At 40.1% G+C, this 23,279-nt stretch overlaps 1 protein-coding gene across 10 annotated transcripts in view; it reads left to right on the top strand.

Moving 5' to 3' along the window:
- The window catches only part of PTPRE (protein tyrosine phosphatase receptor type E), a 175,980-nt gene that overhangs the window by 78,075 nt on the left and 74,626 nt on the right, over window positions 1-23,279 (top strand). For 7 of the 10 annotated variants that reach the window (XM_083741028.1, XM_083741027.1, XM_083741026.1 and 4 more), the window contains one exon: window positions 19,968-19,990. In XM_083741028.1, coding sequence (XP_083597154.1) covers window positions 19,968-19,990 — 23 coding nt within the window. Of the gene's footprint in view, window positions 1-18,653; window positions 18,706-19,967; window positions 19,991-22,107; window positions 22,331-23,279 lie in introns of those variants that run through there. The other 3 variants (XM_083741032.1, XM_083741030.1, XM_083741029.1) reach the window with 3 other exon arrangements.

Here is a 23,279-nt window from a genome sequence, read left to right as displayed (position 1 = left end):
GACCTTTATGTATTCCATACCATGGCTTTTGTTGTTAAAAAATAGTGGGAAGAATTCAACATTATGATGTTTCTGTTTGCCTAATGGAATGATCTCCTGTCTCCTCCCACATGTTGTTCTGGGTCCCTCCCCCAGCCCTCCAGAGTTAATAATTGGGGTGTGTGGCATTGAAGGAGAGGGGAAAGCCCTGTTGCAATAGCAATTGTCCTTGGATGGGGTTCCACGAGTAGTGAGACCAGTTAGCTGAATTTGTGCCAGTTGCTTGGATCCTAATAGTCTTCTGCGAAAGGAATGGAGTTCATGTTAATATGCAGGGCTTTCCCTGTTCTGCAGACCCTTCATCCTTTGAAAATCTCTTGGGGAATGGAGGGACTTTTGGAAGTGGTGATGGCTATAATCCAATGGGTTACATGATTATGAGCAGCTGTAGTCCTGTCTTCTAAAAATGTATTTATCTTAATTGACTAAAACAGCAGTATTAATTGAATTAATTAATTGATTCATCATTTCTGAAACCTATTTCTTTTTGGAGCAGGCATTTGAGTATACATACACATTGATCAAGTGAGGAAGGGCATATTTTTGTTTTGCCAGCAAAGAACCCAAGAGTTATACATAGAATCATAGAATTGTAGAATTGGAAGTGATCCTTAGGACCATCTGGTCCAACCCCCTGCAATGCAAGAATCTCAGCTAAAGCATCCCTGGCAGATGGTCATCCATTCTTTGCTTTAAAACCTCCAAGAGAGTCTGCACCTTCCAAGGGAGTCCATTCCACTACCTGTTCAGTTCATTAAAGCCCTTTACAGGTGTTCAAAGTGGGTACAATGGGTATGTGGAGAGAAACATTATAGTGGCAGGGTATACTCTTGACCAGAAGAAGAAGAAGAGTTTGGATTTGATATCCCGCCTTTCACTCCCCTTCAGGAGTCTCAAAGCGGCTAACAATCTCCTTTCCCTTCCTCCCCCACAACAAACACTCTGTGAGGTGAGTGGGGCTGAGAGACTTCAGAGAAGTGTGACTGGCCCAAGGTCACCCAGCAGCTGCATGTGGAGGAGCGGAGACTTGAACCCGGTTCCCCAGATTACAAGACTACCGCTCTTAACCACTACACCACACTGGCTCTATGTGTGTTTTAAACAAATAACTGAAGGGAGTCTTCATGTGCATACTAGTTAATGTATAGAGATGTTTCCATGTAATTGCTAGCCAATTGGTTAGAATCCTCAGATAGCAGCAGTAGAGGAAAGGATTAATTTTCCTCTACCTATCTTCTGTGATCCAAATGGTATTTGTTCTTTAAAAACATAAATGCAAAGACAAATTTAATGTCCCATCTACTTGAGTGCAAATAGGTGTTGCTCAAAGGAATATACTGGGGGGGGGGGAATTGCTACCCATTGTGCATAAGTATTTTATGTAGGTCTCTTCAATTACTTGCCCACACGGGTTACATATTGACATAAGATGGTTTGCTTACTTACAGATTCTTGTACTGAGTGTAAAATATGGCCTGTGGGGAATATGGTGATTGCATCCGCTTGTTTCTTGTTGTTCTAGCATACAAAGGACCTTTTTAGTAGAAATTGTAGCTAAATGTGAAAGATTTCATTTTGTGGTGAGCATGGCATTGTTCTTTGGTCACAATTCTGTTATTGATTTTTAAAAATATATTTATTTATTTTGCAGCCTAGGCTGAAGTTGGTTGTCCTTTTAGTCTAAAGCCTCAGAAAAGAATATGCTATTCAAAGCATTTCATTTTACATTCCATTTGCAATAGGAGTATTATTGCTAAGCTACTTTTAGTGTGGTAATTGCTGTTTTGTCTGAATAACACGTATTATTTAAACTGATTTTTCTCTGGGTCAGGCTTCATATACTAACTAGACCCTGGAGTGATGAGTTTGATTGCTACTTATTCACTATGTAAATTATCTGATTTTAAAATAAATATTATTTGCTGTAACATCTTATCACTTTTATAATGTGTTCTGCACAGGAAAGAACATGAAACAGATTTAAATGTTATGGTGATTTTATTCCTAGAATTTAACGTTATAGGCTGAACATTAAGATAAGCTTTTGAATGGTAAGAGCAGTTCAGTAGTAGAGTCAATTACCCAGGGGAGGAAATCAATCTCTTGCTGAAGGTCTTCATGCAGATGCTAGGCAGTCTGATATTGGGATGATTTAGCTCAGGATTTCCTGTGTTTGATTGATCTACAAGTCCCCTTCCAACTCTATTATATGAATGACAGGGTTTGGGGGTCAGAAACCCTACGACGTTTGCAGTTTACTGATAAAGTTTGCCAGTAAACAACAGTATCAACAAAAATTTAACACTGCAAACTTATTCATACTAAAAATAAATAAATAAATAAATCCTGTTAGCATCTACTGCTGTGCTAAAATGCAAATTAAAGGAAGACAAGCAATCAATATTTTTTAATATTTAAAGGGTGTATTTTTAAAAACCCCACTTCCTTTCCCTGTTGAATCTTTCTGTCTTTCCTTGTTTGACTCAGCAATATTAGGCTGTGTTGTAGATGCACTAAAGGGTTTCTGTCTGTTAAGGCTTTAGTACACCTGGCGGATTCTTGACTCTGAAGATAGACTTTCCTGCAGCTAGTATTCTTTAAAAAGGCCTTCTTTGTGGTACCACCTCATTTATGGAACCCCCTTCCCTCCAACAGGCCCTGATTATTAGTTACAGTCCTTATTTTCTGATACTTGTTTGTAGCAAAATATTTCCCCTGTTTTTGCATTTGGGGGGATGTGGTAAAATGTTGGTAGTGTGATTTGCTAGCATTATCACGCTTCAGGTTCAGATAATTCCCCAGTGTCTTATCTAGAAGTTAAAAGATCTAAGGTTGTGGTTGGATGCATGAACATCACAACTGCAATTCTATATATGAACTTACCTGGGAATAAACCCCATCGAACTAAATACCACTTATTTCTGAGTAAACATGCATAAGATTATGCAAAAGGGCAATCTGTAGTTCATAGCCTACCATTTTGCACACTGTAGCAGATATGTTGTTTTGAACTCTTCACAACATATTGTTATGACTATTTTGTTTTTCTACATGTATGTGTAGGATTTTGTTCATTTGGAAAATCACTTTATTGGTGTTTGGTGGAGGGCAGGGCTAATGCAATACAGACAGCAGACAAGAGCCTGAAATAGTGTGTAATAGTGGAGGAGTTCGGATTCACAGGCATGGCAACCTTCACTTTTCTTGGGGCTTCTCCATACTCACTATACTGTTGTCTCTGATAGGTCAAGATTGGGTGTATTTCTTCTGGACCCAACTGTGCGCAATATTTCTAGGTGGCGATTGTGGCCAGATGAAATTAACATTAAGACTGTATTTATTTAAAAATACCAAATGTCACCACATACTAGTAATTATCAGAATGTTACAAGTTTTCTTTTCACTTCTAAGGAAAACAGAAATTGGGTTATTGCGTCTGATGTTTTATTTAACTCTCTGTGCAGCATTTCTATGTTCATCCACCTTAGGAGGAATCCTGATGTGATTGTACCGTCCTTCTCACACTCTGTGATGCCATAAAAATATTCCATTGACCTGACACAGATACTGAACATCCGTACCTCCCACAGAAAGCAGGAAGAGGACAGCATCTCTGAAAAATTAGACCATGTATCCTGAGAATTCAACATCTAGATGAAATACAGTCTTTATTGATTTTCTTAACAAATGAGGTTTCTCTTATGTTCCAAGAGGAATGCATTTCAGACTTTAAAGAGAGTGGAAACATTAACTTTCCTTTGTAACTATGAATGGTCTTGCTTATTGCACTATAAAAAGCTGTATTTTTACAAAGTTCAGATATGCTGATGTATGGGTTCCTTTTTAAGGAGGTAATTGTTTTAAGTTAGAATTATCTAGGAATTAATCACGTTTTCTGACATTATTATGCTGCTCAAGTAGATATAGCTCATGTTTTTCAATTTTTCAATTATTGGAAGTTAGCGCTGACCAACATAAAATAAATGATTGCTTATATTTTACCTTTACTGTGTAAATGTTAATTATGTTATTATGCTCTGATAAAATCAATGATTTAGTATAGGATAAATATAGAAAGGTCATTGCAGCAAAAAAATATCGCTGGAGCAAGACTATTGACGTATCTCCCAGGACCGGTATGAGGGACAGACCATGATGGTGGTTTCCCTTGGTGGTATATTGCTAGTGAAACCACCACCGCTCAGTGAGGGATAAACAAGCTGCAGCCGGCCACTGTAGGTAGAGGGGCTCAGAACCGTGGCAGTTCCACCAGCGATATATGTCACAGGGGTCCCTCTATCTTGGGGAATGGAGGGCTAGCTCAGCTGGGGGCATTGAGCAGCAGGCTGAGGCCAGCTGCATTATATTGCCCCTGACCTGCAACCCGAGGTACATGATAAAATACTAAAGCACAGAATCCAATTTTCCCACTATAAAAAATTATACTGCTTGTTTCATTATTTTTGTCTAAGATCAAGTGTAGCATCTGTTCTTATCAGTTAAACAAAAATTATATTGTTTTTGCGCTTACTGGTTTATTTACTGATTTGAGACTGATTTAATCTATTATTTTAAAATTAATAATAATAATAATCTAAACATTGAAATACTACTGTATTGCTATAGGCATGTGGTTCCCTCTATGGTGAAGCAACTAGAATGTTGAACTTAGATGTAGGAAACAGGGTTCAGCTCCTGCTCAGCTATGACATTGCTGTCTTTCAGCCTAACTTTCCATTTTTAAGGATTGTCGTAAGGTTACAGTGTTCTTTGGAGAAAGGGTGGGGTAAAAATGAAAACATTCTGTTGCTTTTCCATAGCTTCCACACACAAACCAGGAGATTGTCAGAGGTAGGTCGCATGGCAAGTAAGTGTAGTTGCCTATTACTATTACAGTGGTACCTCGGGTTACATACGCTTCAGGTTACAGACTTCGCTAACCCATAAATAGTAACTCGGGTTAAGAACTTTGCTTCAGGATAAGAACAGAAATCGGGCTCCGGCGGCGTGGTGGCAGCAGGAGGCCCCATTAGCTAAAGTGGTGCTTCAGGTTAAGAACAGTTTCAGGTTAAGTACAGACCTCCGGAACGAATTAAGTACTTAACCGAGGTACCACTGTATCAACCTTCTGCATATGTCCCTATGCAGTGGGCAAAATATAAGAAAAGCAGCATAAGAAAAGCTGCTCAGAAAACAAAAGATGAGTTTAAAAACAATACAAAATGGACATCTGTGGCAGAGATCTGTTCCTCCCACTGGGGAAGCTTACATTTACCAGCTCAGTTGGTAAAACATGAGACTCTTAATCTCAGGGCCATGGGTTCAAGCCCCATGTTGAGCAAAAGATTCCTGCATTGCAGGGGTTGGTCTAGATGACCCTCATGGTCCCTTCCAACTCAACAATTCTATGATTTTATGACTACAGAAAACATATGGTTTATCTATCCACCCAGTCTAGTATCTCCAAAAAAATACTACCGGTATTAAAAAAGCCAGTATTATTTGATTGCATTTGCTGCAATTACCGGTAGTTTTTTCCTTTTCCTTGTTCTTGCTGAAAGCGCTCAATATAGCTTAGTACAGCTCCTTAGTAACAAGGTGTTGCTGCTGGCTTTTGCAAATTCTGCAGCCCATGATATTTTTAGCCCTTAACTTCAACTGCACCTTACCTTGGCTATCCTTGTACTTTTACTTTTGAGATTTCTAGTATTGAAGTAAGTTAATCGGCTTTTGCATTTGGTACTGGTATGGAGGTTGCCTGACATGCTCTAACAGTAATAACAAACTGTATTTGGGGTGTGAATAAAGTAAATAAGGTGAGAAATTTTTCCACCCTAAAGGCAAACAGAGGTAGTTCGTGCTTCCTATGTGCACTCTATTGATTTTTTTAAAAAAAAACCCAGCCATATTTGACAAAAATGGTCAAGCATGAAGATGCATGAAAAGATATTAACAGATGTTTCATAAATAACAAACCTTGGTTTGATTTTAAGCAGGTAGCATTGCAAAAGTAATTAGAAATGCCTCCTATTTAAGTATGATTTGCCAGATGTTTCCCACATAATATTGCTAACGTTTATACAGAAAATTTTAGGTTTGCATAAAATGGTATAAACAAGTGCTGGGATATTCAGAGTATTTTCTGTACTTGGAATCCTGAATACTTTTTCCTGGGGGAAAAACTTGCTTATGTTTGTTTCTATGGACTTGAGGATTCATTGAGTCCCCAGCTTTTATATTAATCTTCAGTCCTATATCGAGTTTTATGCTCGTCCTGCTCATTATCTACAGCATAATCCTATTCCCTGTTCTGTAGGGTTTTGCAGTGGTTTAATGGTATGGTGTAATCCTATCTGTGCCTACTCAGAATAAGTGGTGTCTTTTATGACATTTCTGGGGCACTTCCGGGTTCAGCGCTGTGCATATGTGTGCAATTGCATAAATATCGGTCACACCTAAAAAGGGTTGCTGGTACAATGAAACCAGAGCTCTTGTCTTCCACTGTTACATTGTTATTGGGGTGGTTGTACTTATTTATTTGGTTCTGCTGCAAATTCCTGAAACAATGGCTCTTAAGTGTGCTTGGCAATAACTTCTCCTTTTTGTGGTGGCAGAGGGAGTGACAAGAAACTGAATCAAATCTAGTGTTTCTGTGTGTCAATACTTTGAGTAAACAAGCTTGTCCGTGAAGCAAAATTGTATAAAGAAACACCTGAAGAATGTTCTAGTTGCAGCAGCAGTTGTGGATAACAACCTGGGGTTCAACAAGACATTGATGGTGTGGCTCCGTAGGAAAGTTAATCCGGGTTTATGAGCATGCTACTCGGGATGAAGTTGCAGTCCACTTGTAGAATCAGAAACTGCCTCCTCAGAATGGTTCAGTTGCGCCCCCTTATTATTATTTTGCATGACATGTCACACACACACACACACACACACACACACACTGTTTTGTCAGGCTTTTGGTTGTTTCCCCCCTGAACATTCTGTTTTTGTTTTAATGAGCTGGATCCTTTGTTTAATATTACTATGTTTTTGCTCTCTGCTCTCAGACTTTATTGCATTTTAATCGTAAGCCACCTTAGGGAGCCCTTGCCTGGGCTAAAAAGGTGAGTGTACTGTAAATTATTTTAGAAATAACATTTTAAAAACCTTGTTGAATGGCCCACTTCGCCTCCACTATAGCTAAGGCTCTTATTTCGTTGTATTCTGGCTAGCTGTGTTGCTCTACAGCAACCTTCGCAAACATGGTGCCTTCTAAATGCTTTGAGCTACAACTCCCATCCTCCCCTACCAGCACATCTAGAGGGCACCGTGTTGGCACAGGCAGCACTACAGCTTATGTATCCTAGTGCTAGGCTCTAATACAATCGACAGTCCCACCCTAATGACAGAACATAGAGACACCATTTCATGCTATTGCATAAATGTGTCCTAGAAAGCAAAACCTGACATAGCTCTGAAAAACCTCACTAAGCACAGATCTCATTCCAGTTTTGCATTAAATATATGGGATGATGGAATAGGGTAATGCCAGCTGCACATGCTATTGGACTCCCTCCCCCACCCCCGGCTCATAAAGTTGACTTCAGTAATTAAATGAGAAAGCAAAACAGCACCAGCACTATCCAGTTGAATGCATGCTGTAAAGAAAATGAAATGGCTTAAGTTGGAATGAGTTGTCATGGAAATATTGGAGGCAGAACTTCAGTCAGACAGGGAAATATGATACATTGCTTGCAAATGAGTAAAATCATTACAGTTATTATCCATGCAGTGAAGAGTTAGTTATATAACTACTGAGCAATATTATATATACATAAAAATTATCCCTTCCATTTCTTTTCTTTAATAAAGACTCATTTTGTCATACTTGACAGATGGCCATCCAACCTCTGCTTGAAAATCTCCAAGGAAGGCGAGTCCACCATCTCTAGTTGGAGTCTGTTCCACTGTTAAACAGCTCTTACTGTCAGAAAGTTAACCCTGATGTTTATTTGGAATCTACTTTATGAAGCCATTGGTTTGGGTCCTAGTCTCCAGAGCAGGATCCATCTTCCACATGACAGCCCTTTAGATATTTGAAAATGGCTATCATATCTCTTCTCGGTCTCCCCTTTTCCAGGCTAAACATACCCAATTACCTCAACCATTCCCCATAAGCCTTGGTTTCCAGACCCTTTATCATCTTGGTCACCCACCTTTTCACACTTCCCAGCTTATCAACATCCTCCTTAAATTGTGATTTCCAGAACTGGATACAGTACTCCAGATGTGGTCTGACCAAGGCAGAATAGAGCCTTCCCTTGATCAGAACACAGTACTTCTGTTAATGCAGCCTAGAATAGCATTAGCAATTTTTGTTTGCTGCTGCATCACACTTGTTGACTTGGAGCAATTGCAGGAAGAAACTTAGTATTTCAGTTAAGCAAGCAACCCAAACTGAGGGCTAGAAGAAAAGAGGCATTAATTTATTTGAAAATATATCAGGTTGAGTTGTAAATCATAGGTAAAAGTGGTTGTAATTTAAATTCTGATGAAATTAAGCTTCCTTGGCATGAATGACATCTCTATTATGAGGTAACATCTTCCTAAGGTTTATGTTTCTAATGACCCTGCAATTATCTATACAGTAGATGCATAATTAGTTCAAGTGTTAGATAATTAATTTTCAGAAGGTATCTTAACTAATTTCACACATTGATACCAAGGGCATTTGGAAGACAGTCCTTCAGTTTAAAATTCCCCTGGTGATTTGCCACCTGTCACTTCAATCCTTTCAATTTACCACTCCTTTCCATCTTTCCATCTCTCACTATTTTAAATCTTGTTAAACCTGCAAGTCTGATGTATGAAATCATTCTGTAACATTCCATTAGTTGAACTGTAAATACAAAGACCCAAGACTGAAAGATGATTTTAGCCATGAGTGTTGATATTAACGTCTTAACCCTTAAATGTCGTAAGAGTTGCTAACTTTTAAGAATGAAGCGTTCTTGCAACAGAGAGGTGTAAGACGCAAGTCCCATAAGTATTACTCAGCTTTGAAACCAAGCAATATTGCAAAGCCTTTTAAGATACTAATTTAGTTGTGGTAGAAGCACAGCTTTTGCATTTTTATAGCACAGTTGTACCTGCAGTAGAATAAAGGCCACAATGAGACCTAAGGTTAGCTGGTGTAATTGCAAGGTCACTTTCCTCCAAATCTTTTTTTTATTTATGGCCACTTTAAACTGGTTGTCATAGTGGTGTATGCAAGTTTGAGGGGCTTTTCCGTATTGTAGAATAAATAGCAGTTTTAGAGGCCTTGGCATGAGTGGAATTGTTAACTCTCCTCTCATGTGCACACATGTTAACAGCAGGGGTACCAACTTGAATAAAATATTGTGGGAGCCCAGGCAAGCCCTGCCCTGCATAATCGATCACATGACACAGTGCGCGCACACACCATTTGAATGGGAATACCCATAACCCCTTCAAATATTTTATTGTGGGGGCTCATAGGAATTGGCTCCTATGGTTAACAGTCTTCAGTGAAGCAGGATGCTGAGCTGGTTCTGGGCCAACACAGCTCCTACATGCCACTATAGCCACTACTTGGACTTGCTTTCTGGTGGCTCCGTTCCTCATTCTGTTGAAAAGGCAAGCTCAGATGGCTTGAAAGAAAAGACTCTTAGGCTGAATGATATCCGAGAGATGAACGTGGCGCAGAAACGTGGCTTGATTTCCTAATGCTCCAGGCCAAAGCCTGAGTTCCAGTAACTGTGTGGCAGGCTTTTCCCTCTCAATAGTTCTGAGACACTGACTGAAATAAGAACTTGCACCTACTGCCTATATTCCTTATGCACATTTCACCTCTGTGTAGGAAGCGAGCTTATGCTAAACTAATTCCAAACAGGACTATACACAGATAACTACCACAAGGGGACCTAAAAGCCACCTCTTTACAAGAGAGAAAATGTATCGCTGATTACATTTTCATTGACTTGGGATTCTTATGCTTGTTTGATAATCTGGTTGAAGTTTACCTTGGCTGTTTAGCGGGTTCCCACTTTGGGGCCTAGGCTAAGTTAGGGTCCTGTCATCTTGCTGCCATGGGCATTGTTAATTTGCAGTGAGAGTTAAAACACCATTGGAAGGTTTAGAATATCACATATGTGTTAGAGAATAATTCAGTAAGTGTTTGACCTTTATGGATACCCTAAACGGCATGCCTTCCATTTTTAACATTTACCCCTTTGCTGGACTGATAACACACCAGAATAGAGAGCAGCATATTTTCCTACAGTGCTGTTTTTGTTTTATAAATGAATACAGCTGTGTTATTTTGTGTGGAGGAAGTATTCATGTTGAGTTCACAGAACTTTCTCAGAAGACAGTCGTGGAGGGGGGGGGGAGAGAATAGATGGTTATATTTCAGCTGTTGACATGGAAGTAGTCTTATTTGGGCTTTGAAAACTTGTCCTGATTTTCAAAGGCACTTGTATATTGAGAGAGGTCCATATGTCCATATCATTGAATGATTGAAGGATACTATTGTACAACATTATATATATTTTAATGGGCACTCTGTAGACATACTTTTTAAAATAAAAAAGTGAAACAAAAGGTACATGTAAATGCAACAAAGTGGATCTGTAACTAGCACTTGCATATTAAAATAATTTTTAGTGGGGACATAGGTTTCCGGGCAGGAGTTGATCACGATGAGGGTGTGCCAAGCATGCCTTCCCTTTCAGCACGTTTCTCCTTTTTGTTCTGCGTTCAAGTGTCTTCAAAGCCCATGACACCTTTGGTAAAGGCTGTTCTCCAACTGGAGCACTTGCAGGCCAGTGCTTCCCAGTTGTCGGTGTTTATACTACATTTTTAAAGATTTGCCTTGAGAGAGTCTTTAAACCTCTTTTGTTGACCACCAACATTACACTTTCCATTTTTAAGTTCAGAATAGAGTAGTTGCTTTGGAAGACGATAATTAGGTGTCCGCACAACATGACCAGTCCAACAAAATTGATGTTGAAGAATCATTGCTTCGAGACTGGTGATCTTTGCTTCTTCCAGTACACTGGCATTAGTTCGTCTGCCTTCCCAAGTGATGTGTAATTTTTTTTTTGAATCACCGTTGATGGAATCTTTTGCGAAGTTGGAGATGGCGTTTATAAGTTGTCCATGTTTTATAAGTATATAGTAAGGTTGGTAGTATAATAGCTTTTTAAACAAGCATTTTGGTTTCCCTGTGAATGTCACAGTCCTCAAAAACTATGCACTTCAATCAGGAGAAAGCTGCACTCGCAGAACTCAGGCGATGCTGTATTTCGGCATCAATGTTGGCCCTTGTGGAAAGATAACTGCCCAGGTACCATTGAGTTGCATTTGTGGTGCTACCGAGGGGTTGTTTTGTGCTTGTTGGTGCAGCACTTTGGTTTTTTGGGTGTTGAGCAACAGGCCAAGCTTTTTGTAAGCTTCTGCGAAGATATTTAGGATGGTTTGGAGGTAATCTTCTGAGTGTGCACATACTACATTGTCATCAGCATACTGAAGCTCTATGACAGAAGTTACGGTAACCTTACTCTTTGCTTTCAGCCTTCTCAAAGAACTTTCCACCTGTTCAATATATGATTTCTACTCCAGTGGTGAATTTCCCTTCGACAAAGTGTAGAAGGGAATAGATTCAATAGATGTAAAGGGAGTACTGTTTCAATCTCCCTTCTTCTCTAGATCTACTCCAAAGCCATAGGGTATAATGTCCCATGACTCTGTTACCATGGATGCTTGGTTGCTCAAAGCCATCAGAACAGACTGAACCGATGATATCTGTGTATTAGTTGATTATTGCTGCCATGACTGAGGTGCCACTGAGCTTCCGCCTGCTTTGCGGTTCTTGCTCTAGCAGAATGCAACACACTTTTTGGGTTGCCTTCAGTTGGTACAGGCTAGGCTGTTGTTGCTTTGAGCCGGGCAAGATGTAGTAATGTTTCTTAGTTCTTCCCTTTCTCCAGTTCCAGAGCATCTAGTCTTTATAAAAGGCTTTGCAAGATGCCCAGGGATCTACCTTCCTGATCATGTTTTCTCTTTGATTTATCAGAGGGGATATATCAGAGGGGCTTGAAACAGCTTCTGCATGTGTGGCCTGGTTTCTGCTTGCCCACCATGCTCTGATTCATAGAATTGGAAGGGACCCTGAGGGTAATCTAATCCAGCTCCTTGCAGTGTTGTAATATTAAGCTGTCCCATGCGGAATTCGAACCTACAACCTTGGCATTATCAGCACCATGCTGTAACCAACTCAGCTAACCTGTATAGTTTCACTGCCTCTCAATAATTCCCCAGAAGAGCAGTATTCCTAAAGTTTGTCCCGTTCACCTTGGGGCCAGGTTCACTGTGAGAGAAACTGCAGGCTGGATTACAACCCCAGATACTGAAATTCTGGTTCAAGCACTGGAATCCCTGACACCATTTCTACTCCTGACAGAAATGTTGTGAGTTTTTTTTCTCAGTACTTTGGGCTCAGCCGCTTAATTAGCCAGGCTGGCAGCAGTAGGGAACCCAAAGTAATCAAAACCCAAAAGATCTGCTATGAAGTTGAGTCAAAACAGACTACAGGCGTTTGCAGATTGCAAGCATCTGGGATATGTTCCTTCCAAACTTGCCAGTACGCTAAGAACACCTTTTAAACTGTACTTAAATAGTAGACACCACTCTCTTCTCTTTGCCATTCATTGCCTGTTTCATACTTCCAAATGTCAAGTTAAAACATCTGCTTCCTTCCTGGTCCTGCCTCTCTTATCTGTTGTTGTTGTTGTTATTTATACCCCACCCATCTGGCTGGGTTTCCCCAGCCACTCTGGGCAGCTCCCAAAAGAATATTAAACAGAATAAAACACCAAACAGTAAAAACTTCCCTAAACAGGGCTGCCTTCAGATGTCTTCTAAAAGTCAGATAGTTGTTTATTTCCTGGACATCTGATGGGAGGGAGTTCCACAGGCTGGGTGCAGCCACCGAGAAGGCCCTCTGCCTGGTTCCCTTTAACCTCACTTCTCGCAGTGAGGGAGCCGCCAGAAGCACCCTTGGTTCTGGACCTCAGTGTCCGGGCTGAACGATGGGGGTGGAGATGCTCCTTCAGGCAGTTGCAACTATTTCCCATTGAAGGCATGGTTCTAAGCCTCTGAATCTCTTGCTTAATGCAATGCATTTACAATTATTTTCCACAACAAAATGTGTTTGGCCCATGGAGATAAATATATTGCGATATTGCAACACTTATGTTGTACACCTTAATGGTAAATTGCTCTGCTCTGCATTTAATTATTTAATTAAACATTATACATGGTTGATATCCTGAATAAAAGGCTGAGTTTACATTTTTTTTCTTTTTTTAAACTCAGCTACCTTCAAGTCCTATGAAAGGGCTTGAAACAAACTTAAGTACCACTTATCTCAATGGGCCTGTGCTAAGTACGTTTGGATCCAACCCTTAATTCTCAGAAGTGGGAGTAAAACTTTCATGAAACAGACATGAAATATTCATTTAAAATCATTCTTTTGGTTGAGAAATAAACTAGAAATTTCCTTGATTCACTTATTTGTTTGGAATCCTAGGAAGATGTGTCATTCTTCTAGCCTGCTTATCTGCAAATGAGAACCACACTATCTTTCTGTTTTGAAAGGCTCTGCATCTGCATGCTTTTCAGCGTGTACCATTACAGCACAGATGCCAAAAAAAATGACAGCATCTACTTTGGTCACAAGCTATGCCAGATGTGTTTATCCTTACAGTTCAGATTGCTGCTGCTGCTTTGTGCTGTTTCCAAAGCAAACTTAAACTGCAATCCAATCTGTACCTACTTGGAAGTAAGCCCTGTTTGAACTCAGTGGAACTTGCTTATATACATGCACACATAGATCAACTGTTTAAGTCTTTAATAGACATCATGAACAATATAAAACATATAAATATATAGTGTATATATATATAATATTATATAAAAATCAATGCATGTGAACACTTTTTAGAAAACAATTTAATTGAAAATGTTTCAATATTGAACTATGTCCTAAGCTGATTTTCCTAAAACAAAACATAATATGTCAGATACTTACTTAATTCATTGTGGCTGGAATAATTGAGTCTTCCAAGAATGACATATACTTTTAGATTAAATTTTCACAGCAGAAAGTGATGATAAATGTGTTTTTCATTTTTAAAATTGATATTACAATATTCCTGAGAATCACAGCAACATGACTGATGGGCATTTTATTATTGTTTTAGTAGTAGTGTGGAATAATTCATGGGTATCATGTTTTCAAGCTACACTTTGGGTTATGCTATCCTGTGTTTTTTTTGCTTTGCTATGCTATATTATTATATATCTTCTTCTTTTTTGCCAGAACACTTAGAAAGTGTGCAGTTAGCAGTGTTATGCTTACTTAGTTTATAGCTGTCATCCTTCACAGCAGATAATTGCTAGTTTGTTCCTGATTCATTTCCCCTTTCACCTCTCCAGCATATAATGCATTAATGTTGGTAAGCAGTCTTTTCCCAAAACCTGAAAGGCTATTAATGTGCTTATTCAGTCAAAAGTAGGTATGTTGGGTTTTGATGCAGTAGTAGAGATGTGAAGGCCTGGGAGGAAACTGGGAAAATGTGGTGCTGGGGTGTTCCCATTTTTCCAGAAACAAATAGGGAGTGCTTTTTGTTTGCTTGCAGGCAGCCCTTCCAAATTTTAATCAAAGTGGAGCAAAAGTTTGCATAGAAGTTAACTTATAAGAAAAAGAACAAGTTTTTGTTTTATCAGAAAGCCCATGCTTTGATGTTCTATCTCTCTCTCTGGAAACTATATATAATTCCTTGGGCTTGTTGCGCTGTATTGACTTTTACTGACAGATGGCACCAACTTTTTCTAGAGCCAAACCATCCACAAGGAGTAAGAGTAGCTATCACAGACTCCTATCTCGATAATAGTGTTTCTCTGTGGGCATGCATCCATGTTTTATATACAATTGACCCCTTATTTCCATAATAACAATTGATCAATGGAATTCACTGATCATCACATGGCTTTTGAAAGCATGACTCTTTATTGTGTGTGGCCCTCCAGCTCTTATAGTGTCTTAACTTTATGCTGGAAAGACTTCTGTTTCTGATCCCTCCTCATCCTGGTTTCCCCCCTCTTCTCCCTCTGACTGCTCATTGTTGTACCACCACCACACCCCAGGCTCTTCCCTTGCTGGCTCCCCTGTGCCCAACTAGTCCGTGACAGGTATTAATTGAATGCACCTATAGAAACTGTCAATTCTGCTAATTTTGATATTGTTTTGCCAGTAAAACTTCCTATCTTACAATAAATTACTGTATGCTGTTTTTCTTTACTCAAAGACTAATTACCACATCCCTTGATGAAATAAAAGTATGTTTTCACATTTCTAACAAGAACATGGGCTGATTTCAGTGCTGCGCTTGCCCCTACAAATGCTGCTCAAAAGGGAAACCCAGCCAGATGGGTGGGGTATAAACAAACAAATAATAATAATAATAAATTATTTATTTCTGGCAGCATTGCAAGTGGCAGGTATTGTGTTTAGAAACACTTAATTTTTGTGTGCCAACCAAAATTCGCACTGCCTTTCTGTGCCATCAGCTGCTTAGTGTGTGTGGTGCTGGCATGGAGATATTACACATTTTCCCTGTCACGAGGCAACAGCTATTCAAGTGATTTATCTATCAAATGGAACATTGCTTTAGTTAAGCACATTTGGTGGTCTCAGGGAGGCGGGGGACTATCATTTTTTAGAAAGTGGTTATGTTTATAATTATGAAAGTTCTGCACCCTGCTTAAAAGTGAGGGGTACTGTGTAGGATGGAGGGATGCAGGTGGCGCTGTGGGTTAAAGCCTCAGCGCCTAGGACTTGCCGATCGAAAGGTCGGCGGTTCGAATCCCTGCGGCGGGGTGCGCTCCCGCTGCTCGGTCCCAGCGCCTGCCAACCTAGCAGTTCGAAAGCACCTCCGGGTGCAAGTAGATAAATGGGGACCGCTTACCAGCGGGAAGGTAAACGGCGTTTCCGTGTGCGGCTCTGGCTCGCCAGATGCAGCTTTGTCACGCTGGCCACGTGACCCGGAAGTGTCTCCGGACAGCGCTGGCCCCTGGCCTCTTAAGTGAGATGGGCGCACAACCCCAGAGTCTGTCAAGACTGGCCCGTACGGGCAGGGGTACCTTTACCTTTTTACTGTGTAGGATGATGATATTATTTAACACTTAAGTTTTTGAACAAAAGTGTGGGACATTGTGTGTACAGTACATTGCAGAGGCACTTGACCACTAGGTTAAATGTCATCACTTTGTCTGTATAGCTACTTACCATGTCATAATGACTTGGTCCACATCCTCTTTCCAGGAAACATCTGTTAGGAACCAGGAAATTCAGTAATAGCTTCCTCCATTTCTTTATGACTAGTGTGTATGTGAGAGAGAGAGCACACAAACATGCTTCTAGATTTTAGAATATGAGACTGCAGAAGATAATGTACAAAACATTGTATGATGATCATCTGTGAAGAAAAGCACTTTAGAAATGGCAGTTCAAAATAAAGCATATCCTTTTCACTTTAAGTATTTAACTATAAATTTTATGGAAAATTCAAAGTATCTTCAGCTTGCATTTCAATCAGCTGTAGTTGTGTGATTGCACCTAAATGCTTTGGGCCTACATAATTGTCTGCAAAATTGCCTCTGTAATTGTTTATGTTGGCAGTTTGCACCTCCAAATTGAAGGTCAGTGACTGAGGGATTTGGAAAAGGGAGGAGGGAGTGTTGGGAGTTAGCAAAATACACTCTAACACAGCTGTCCTCATTACCTACTGTAAGGGAAAAACTAATTAGTTTTATTGAATTCAGTTTTCTAGTGGAACTATTTGCAGCTTGTTAATCTTCATAATGCAGAATGATTGTTAAATGAATTTTAGTTCTATGGCTTTTGATGTGCGATATAATAAATTGAAAGGATTGATTCAGATGCTATGCAGTACAACATCTTCCTCAAAGATGGATGAATTCTCTGTAGAATTCAGGACAGAATAAGTAGATTGCACAGATTATGAAACAACTATGTTAGTATCTCTGCAGTGCATTGTGACCTAATTTCTCATTCTATTTTCTGCATAGGCTGGCTGAAAAGAAGAATTAACACTATTTGGGTGTGCGTGTGTTTTAAAAAAGAATTAAAACAACAACAATTGCATCTTCATCATATTCTGGTTGGGAGGAAGGATAATTCCATAAGAGGTGGTTGAGAACTGATTTCACCCACCAGCTTAGGGTTTCTCAGATTGAAACTGATTTGAAAATAATATAATTAATTAAAATCCAAACCAAAGTAAGATGGTGAGCGTAAAATAATAATTTGTTTCATAAGTGCTGCAAAAGGCTGGTGTTTCAACTGGCATAGTGAGCACATGGATAGGGTCTGTGAAAAGTAGAAGTAGGGAAATAAATCCCCAGGACCCCATCACCACAGACTTCTGTTGGGAGAAACATGCAGTGAACAAGTGTGTCCATGAGTATCTGCAGGGTTGTCCACAGGAGTGCTTTTTTCTATGGATACGCAAGACACAAATTAAGACTTTGATAAAAAGAAGTTATTGACCATTTTGACCAAGGCTCCAGTGTTTGCTTAAAGCAGGGTTCAGCAAACTTTTTCCACAGGGGGCCGGTCCACTGTCCCTCAGACCTTGTGGGGGGGGGCCGGACTGTATTTTGAAAACAAAAATCCTCCCCACGACTCTCCCCTTCCTTCTCCACAGCACCGGACGAACCCCGTGGCTGCTTACCTGTGCCTTGCGAGCGGCAGGGGCTGGCAGCGGCGGAGGGATGATGAGTGGCGTGAAAGGGCTGGCACTGGTGAGGGGCTGCTTAAAATGGCTCACAGCCAACCACGGTGCAACAAAGCCCAGCTCCCTTCCTCCTCTAGGCAGGGCGGGGAGCAAGCAGTAGGAGGGAGGGAGGAGGCGCCGCCACGATGTGTGTGAGGGAGGGGGGGCAGGAAATGGCACAGCCCGAACAACCAGAATCACCACACCAATCCACACGGCGATTCCTGGACCGTCTGCGGGCCAGATCCAGTAGGCAATTGGGCCGGATCCGGCCCCCGGGCCTTAGTTTGCCGACCCCGGCTTAAATAGTTATCTACTTTGTGTTATATTTTCCTTTATGTTGTGGACAAACAAGCATCATCATCAACAACAAAAAAGCCTGACTGGTTTCAGCCCTTATGTCTGACATTCACTGTAGCAAGGTGGAGTCTGTGCAAGAGGTGTGAATTTCAGCATTAGGAGTCTTTAGTTTAGTTTAGAGTCCTACAGTATTGTTGTTCAGTGGACAAACTGAAAACAAATATAATGAATCAAAATAGTCAACAACCTGTAGTTCCAAGTCATAGACCATGCTCCACTCCGTAATTATTTTTGTGGACACGTGTGTGTGTTTGTGTGTGTGAGAGGGGGGGGGGGGGAATTCAGCAAATATAATCTCACAGAGAAGCAACCAGTGGCATGTTATTTTTTAAACATGTCATAAATTACTGTGAACACATGCTGAGCATTTTATGTGTTTATAGGGCTACTTTTATATGGAGACACCCTGAGGCTGAAATCCTATGTGCACTTACAAGAAGTAAGTCCCAGTGACCACAATAAGGCTTCCTTCTAAGTAACCATGCAAAGGGTTGTGCTATCAAACTTCCTGTGCTAAACTGCGTGCTCATGATATACATCTCAGTTTCAAAGCAGGTTTGTCATGAGTGGCATCAACTGGAAAAAACAGAATTGCTTAGGAGCTTGAGTCATTCTGTCCATTAACCTGGAATTAAACTTGGATGTGGTTTAGGTGTTGTTTGCACAGGAACATACCAGTGATCTATTTCCAGAATACAAATTGTATGTCTGCAGGCCACATACCTAGGTTCCTGAACAAATGATATTGTGAATGTATGCGAGATTGGTTCTGAAACATCCAGGAGTCCACATAGGTAGAGCAGACTCCCCACTACAGATGGTTGCCCTTCAACTTATGGATGGCTACCAGGAATGCAGTTTAGGGGGATGTGCAGTGGTGTGCGGTCAGTGGACTAGGCTAGTCCCCTAAATGTTCCCCTGGTGCCTCCTTCCCAAAGCCTGGAAAGCTTTTGCCTGGCAGAGGGAGGGAGGTGCAATACTCCGATGGGTCCAAGAGCCCTTCCGCCACCTTCCCAAAACCTGCCCAGCTTTGGGAAGGAGGCAAGAGGGCTCCTGAGTCCTGTCAGAGGGCTGGCACCTGCTTCCCAAAGCCCAGGAAGCTTATGCCAAGCTTAGGGAAGGAGACACGATGCTCACATGTGTGACATGGGAAACGTCAAGCCCCCTCCATTGCCCTTGCAAGCTGACGCCTTTGGCCCTAACGGTTCCCCCACGAAAAAAATCACCGCATGCCACTGGGGACACATGATTGCTCTGCTCCCTCTTTCCCTTTCCACGTGATTAGCACCCTTGAGTTATTTTGAACCGATCTCTAACTTTAGGGGTAGAGGAAGCAGGCTTATTTGTTTAAAGTAGTTGTTTAAAATTAACATTGCATGAAACTCTTGCATAGGGCTTACATGACCCAAATTTCCTTCCTCCAGCCATGTGTTCATTCCTTCCTGCCAGTTTGAGTTGCAGGTCTTTCAATATATGCAAGTTCTGTTTTTCAGTACAGTACTTGCCTTGTGGTTCAAATTCCACAATGAGGTGTCTTGCTACACAAACAACAAAAGAATATTGGATATATATTCTAAGTGATTGCACTGGAGACAAAAGCTTGCATATAAATATAGAAATGTGTCATCAGTTTAGAGCAACAATATGTATATATATTTATATAAACATTTTGAATTCTCTCTTTCTCTTTTTCCTTTGCAGCCTATAGCATCTTCTTCTAGTAGGTGAGTACACTGCATAATCTAACTATTAACAATTATCCACCAGTATATTCAAGTATACTATTCTTTTAAAGAAATTTCACAACATTATGAAGTTAACAGCTTGAAGCTATATAGCAGCCAAACTATATTTAAATTTTATAGGTCAGCATATTTTATAGGGGTAGCCTTTGCAGTCTCACTTTTCCTTCTCATATTAGTTGTTAGGATATAATTTAGCATGCATTAGTTTGCAGCCTTGAAAATAAAGTGCTTCTTATCACTGACGTACATTTGAAGCCCATTGTCAGATAATGGTGCTGATAATAGTTGCTTGTGACACAGATCTGCTGTTGGGAAAATGGCTGAAAAAGAACTATTCTAGAACCATGTCGGCAGAATTGGGCTGCTTTCATTGTAAGAGCCATTCATTGCTTCAGTTCTGAATGCTAGGTTTAAAAAGTAGGACGATTCAAAATAGAAAGATAGAAATGGGTAAAGGGGGCATTTTGAAGGCACATCTGCCTAGGCAAATAATACCTGATTTATTTATTTTTAAAGTTTGTTTTAAAAGGATGTGCGTGAAGGATAATGTGGTAGGAAAGTTGTGCAGGTTTCTTAGCAATGAACATTTAACCAAGGAAATAATGTTGCTTAGGGTTGCATGTGAAAGCTATACATTGCCTTGAGTTATTTTGAACTGCTTTGTTCCAACTTCAGCGATATTCAAGCTTCTGGCAGAAGTCATTATAATGTATGTTGAAAATACGTTGCTTCTTTGTTATAGGGGAGACCATGATTAAGCTGTTATGGAGAGGCACATTAAAGGTGGCTATTAGGAATTAGGAGATATATACTCATTCTCACAGCCCAGTGAAGGAATTTGAGGCAGAGGCTGGCTGCAGGGCACCATGGTTACTGTCATGGCCAAAAGAGCTAAGAATAATAGAATCATAGAGTTGGAAGAGACCACAAGAGTCGTTTAGTCCAATCTGCTACAATGCAGGAATATTTTGCCCAACATGGGGCGCGAACCCACAACCTTGAGATTAAGAGTCTCATGCTCTACTGACTGAGCTGGGTCTCCCCAGGATCTCATGGGGTTTCTTCATCTTACAAGGCTGGAAGAGATCTTAGAGAAGGGAGGGACAACAGGCCCTTTAAAAAGGCCAGTCCCACCCAGACTTGGCTTCTCCTTCCTTTCATCACCTTTACTCTTAATTGGCTTTGTAATATCATGTAATGTTGCGATACCATTGTTTATAGAGCGATCCTAACCATGTCTACTTAGTGGTAAGGCCTACTGAATTCAATGAGGCTAACTCCCTCATTAGGTAGGATTAGGATTGCTGCCTTAGCGTGCGATTCCCGATTGTCAGTCTGGTAAGAAGGAAACTGCTGGAAGCAGAAGTGACACAAGAACCAACAGCTGCTTAAATAGGCAAGTGAAAACAGTACGTGAAGCATTTCACATGTTCTGAAACCACCTTACTGTTTCACACACATCCCCAAATAGCTCCCAAAAAAACCTTCATAGGTGAAGCCAGGCATCATTCTGGAGTTTGCTAGAACAGTATCGCTTTTCAATGAAAACTTGTCATCTTTGTCTGTGCATCAGATACTGGACATGTGGACAACTGCAGCCGCGTAAGCTAAATCCACGGTGGATTTGTAGTGCTGTGGTCATTGTGTCAGCAAGCAGGCTATACTAGGGGCTTGAATTACCACCTTTGTTGGAAGGTAGGACTGATATGAATTTTTAATCTCAACAAGGAATGCTACAAAGCAGCCACTTCATAATAGGGACTACGGTGGACCTGGGTCTTACCCTTGCATATTAAAGTTTGTGAGTTTTATTTAAGGCGTGCTCTTTCGTCTTACTCTCTTCAAGTTTTCTACTTACTGTATGTTTTTTTGTAGGAAGCAAAGGAGATTTGCAGCTGCGTGGGGGAGGGGAAAGTTCCTACTCTTACGAATGAGTTTGAAAGCCAGCAATGTCTTAATCATTTACCAGAATGGATGTTTCCTATTCCAGCAGGAGGAGGAAATGTTTACATTATGAGACACAGCAGCCTTTTCCAGACAATCCTATGACTCTGGCTTTTTGACTATTTATCACATGCAACAGCTACTATAATTATGCCCAGCAGTCAAGGTTTCCATTTAGAAAAGCATGAGTAGCTGGTGGAGGGATGGGCTGGGACACCAATATATTTTCTATTTAAAAGGAACTTAGTTGCACTTGAACTGGGATTTCCTGAAACAAAGATTTGCTGATAAAGGCTTACTTTATAGTTGATAGGCAAAATGGATCCCAGGGTATTATGTTGGTTGTCCGTTAGATCTGTTATGGATGAAAAAGAGGTAAATGAGTATATTGGATTGTTTTATTTAATGAAGTATGTTTTTTATGAAGTGTGTATTTATTGAAATGTGCAGTGTAAGAGAGAATATATTGTAAACAATATAGTTTATTAGTTAAATATATTACAGTGCTTTTTCTAAGATCATATTTCATAGATGTGGAAAGGTGCCAGAAAAGGAATAAAACCACAGGAGTATATAACAAAATGAAGATTCTGAACTTGGAAAGTGATATGTTCTGTTTAATATGGCAAATAGCATGATCCTGTAATGTTTACTTGGAATTAAGATTCACTGAGAGGAATGGGGCTCTCAAGTAAGTGTGCATACGATATTGACCATAATGGAATAGAAAACAATTGTCAATACCAAGCAATTGTTCGTTTTTAGAAAAGTGAAACATGTACATGGATCATTGTGTCGAAATCATTGCATTAAAGATAAATTTTACTTACAATTTTAGAAATAATATATAAGACCTCCTATATTAAGAACACAAGTAGTGTTTTAATAGTTTTATTTCAATAATAATTGGAAATTAAATTATTTTATATTCTGTTGGGTGTATAATTTCTTACAGTGAAGTTGCTGTGGAGTCAGCTGTTGGTCTAAAAATAACAGAGTTAAAAATCATTTTTCATATGTGGAGGAGCTAGAAATATTATTCTGTGTAATTCAGTAATATTTAAATCTGGATAAAAGATCAGAAAGGAACATTAGGAGATTTTGGCCCTTGCACATAATACCTTTCAGTTCTAAGTAAATTGCAAATATCTATGGGCTATGCTCCTGCTGTTGAGTGTGAAAAGTCTTCCACTGTGCTAAACAGATTTTCAGCATTGGTGGAAGAGGAAGGAGAATAGTTTTGTGAATTTCTATCTAATTGTCTGTTCTATCACATTCAACAACACTCATTTTGGTAGGGAAAGAAAGCATGCAGTGAATGATC

This window comes from Podarcis gaigeae, assembly GCF_964106915.1.
Source record: "Podarcis gaigeae genome assembly, chromosome: 5".
NCBI classification, from domain to species: domain Eukaryota; kingdom Metazoa; phylum Chordata; class Lepidosauria; order Squamata; family Lacertidae; genus Podarcis; species Podarcis gaigeae.
The sequence above is the reverse complement of the archived record's forward strand: the minus strand, read 5'-3'. Positions and strand labels throughout refer to the sequence as shown.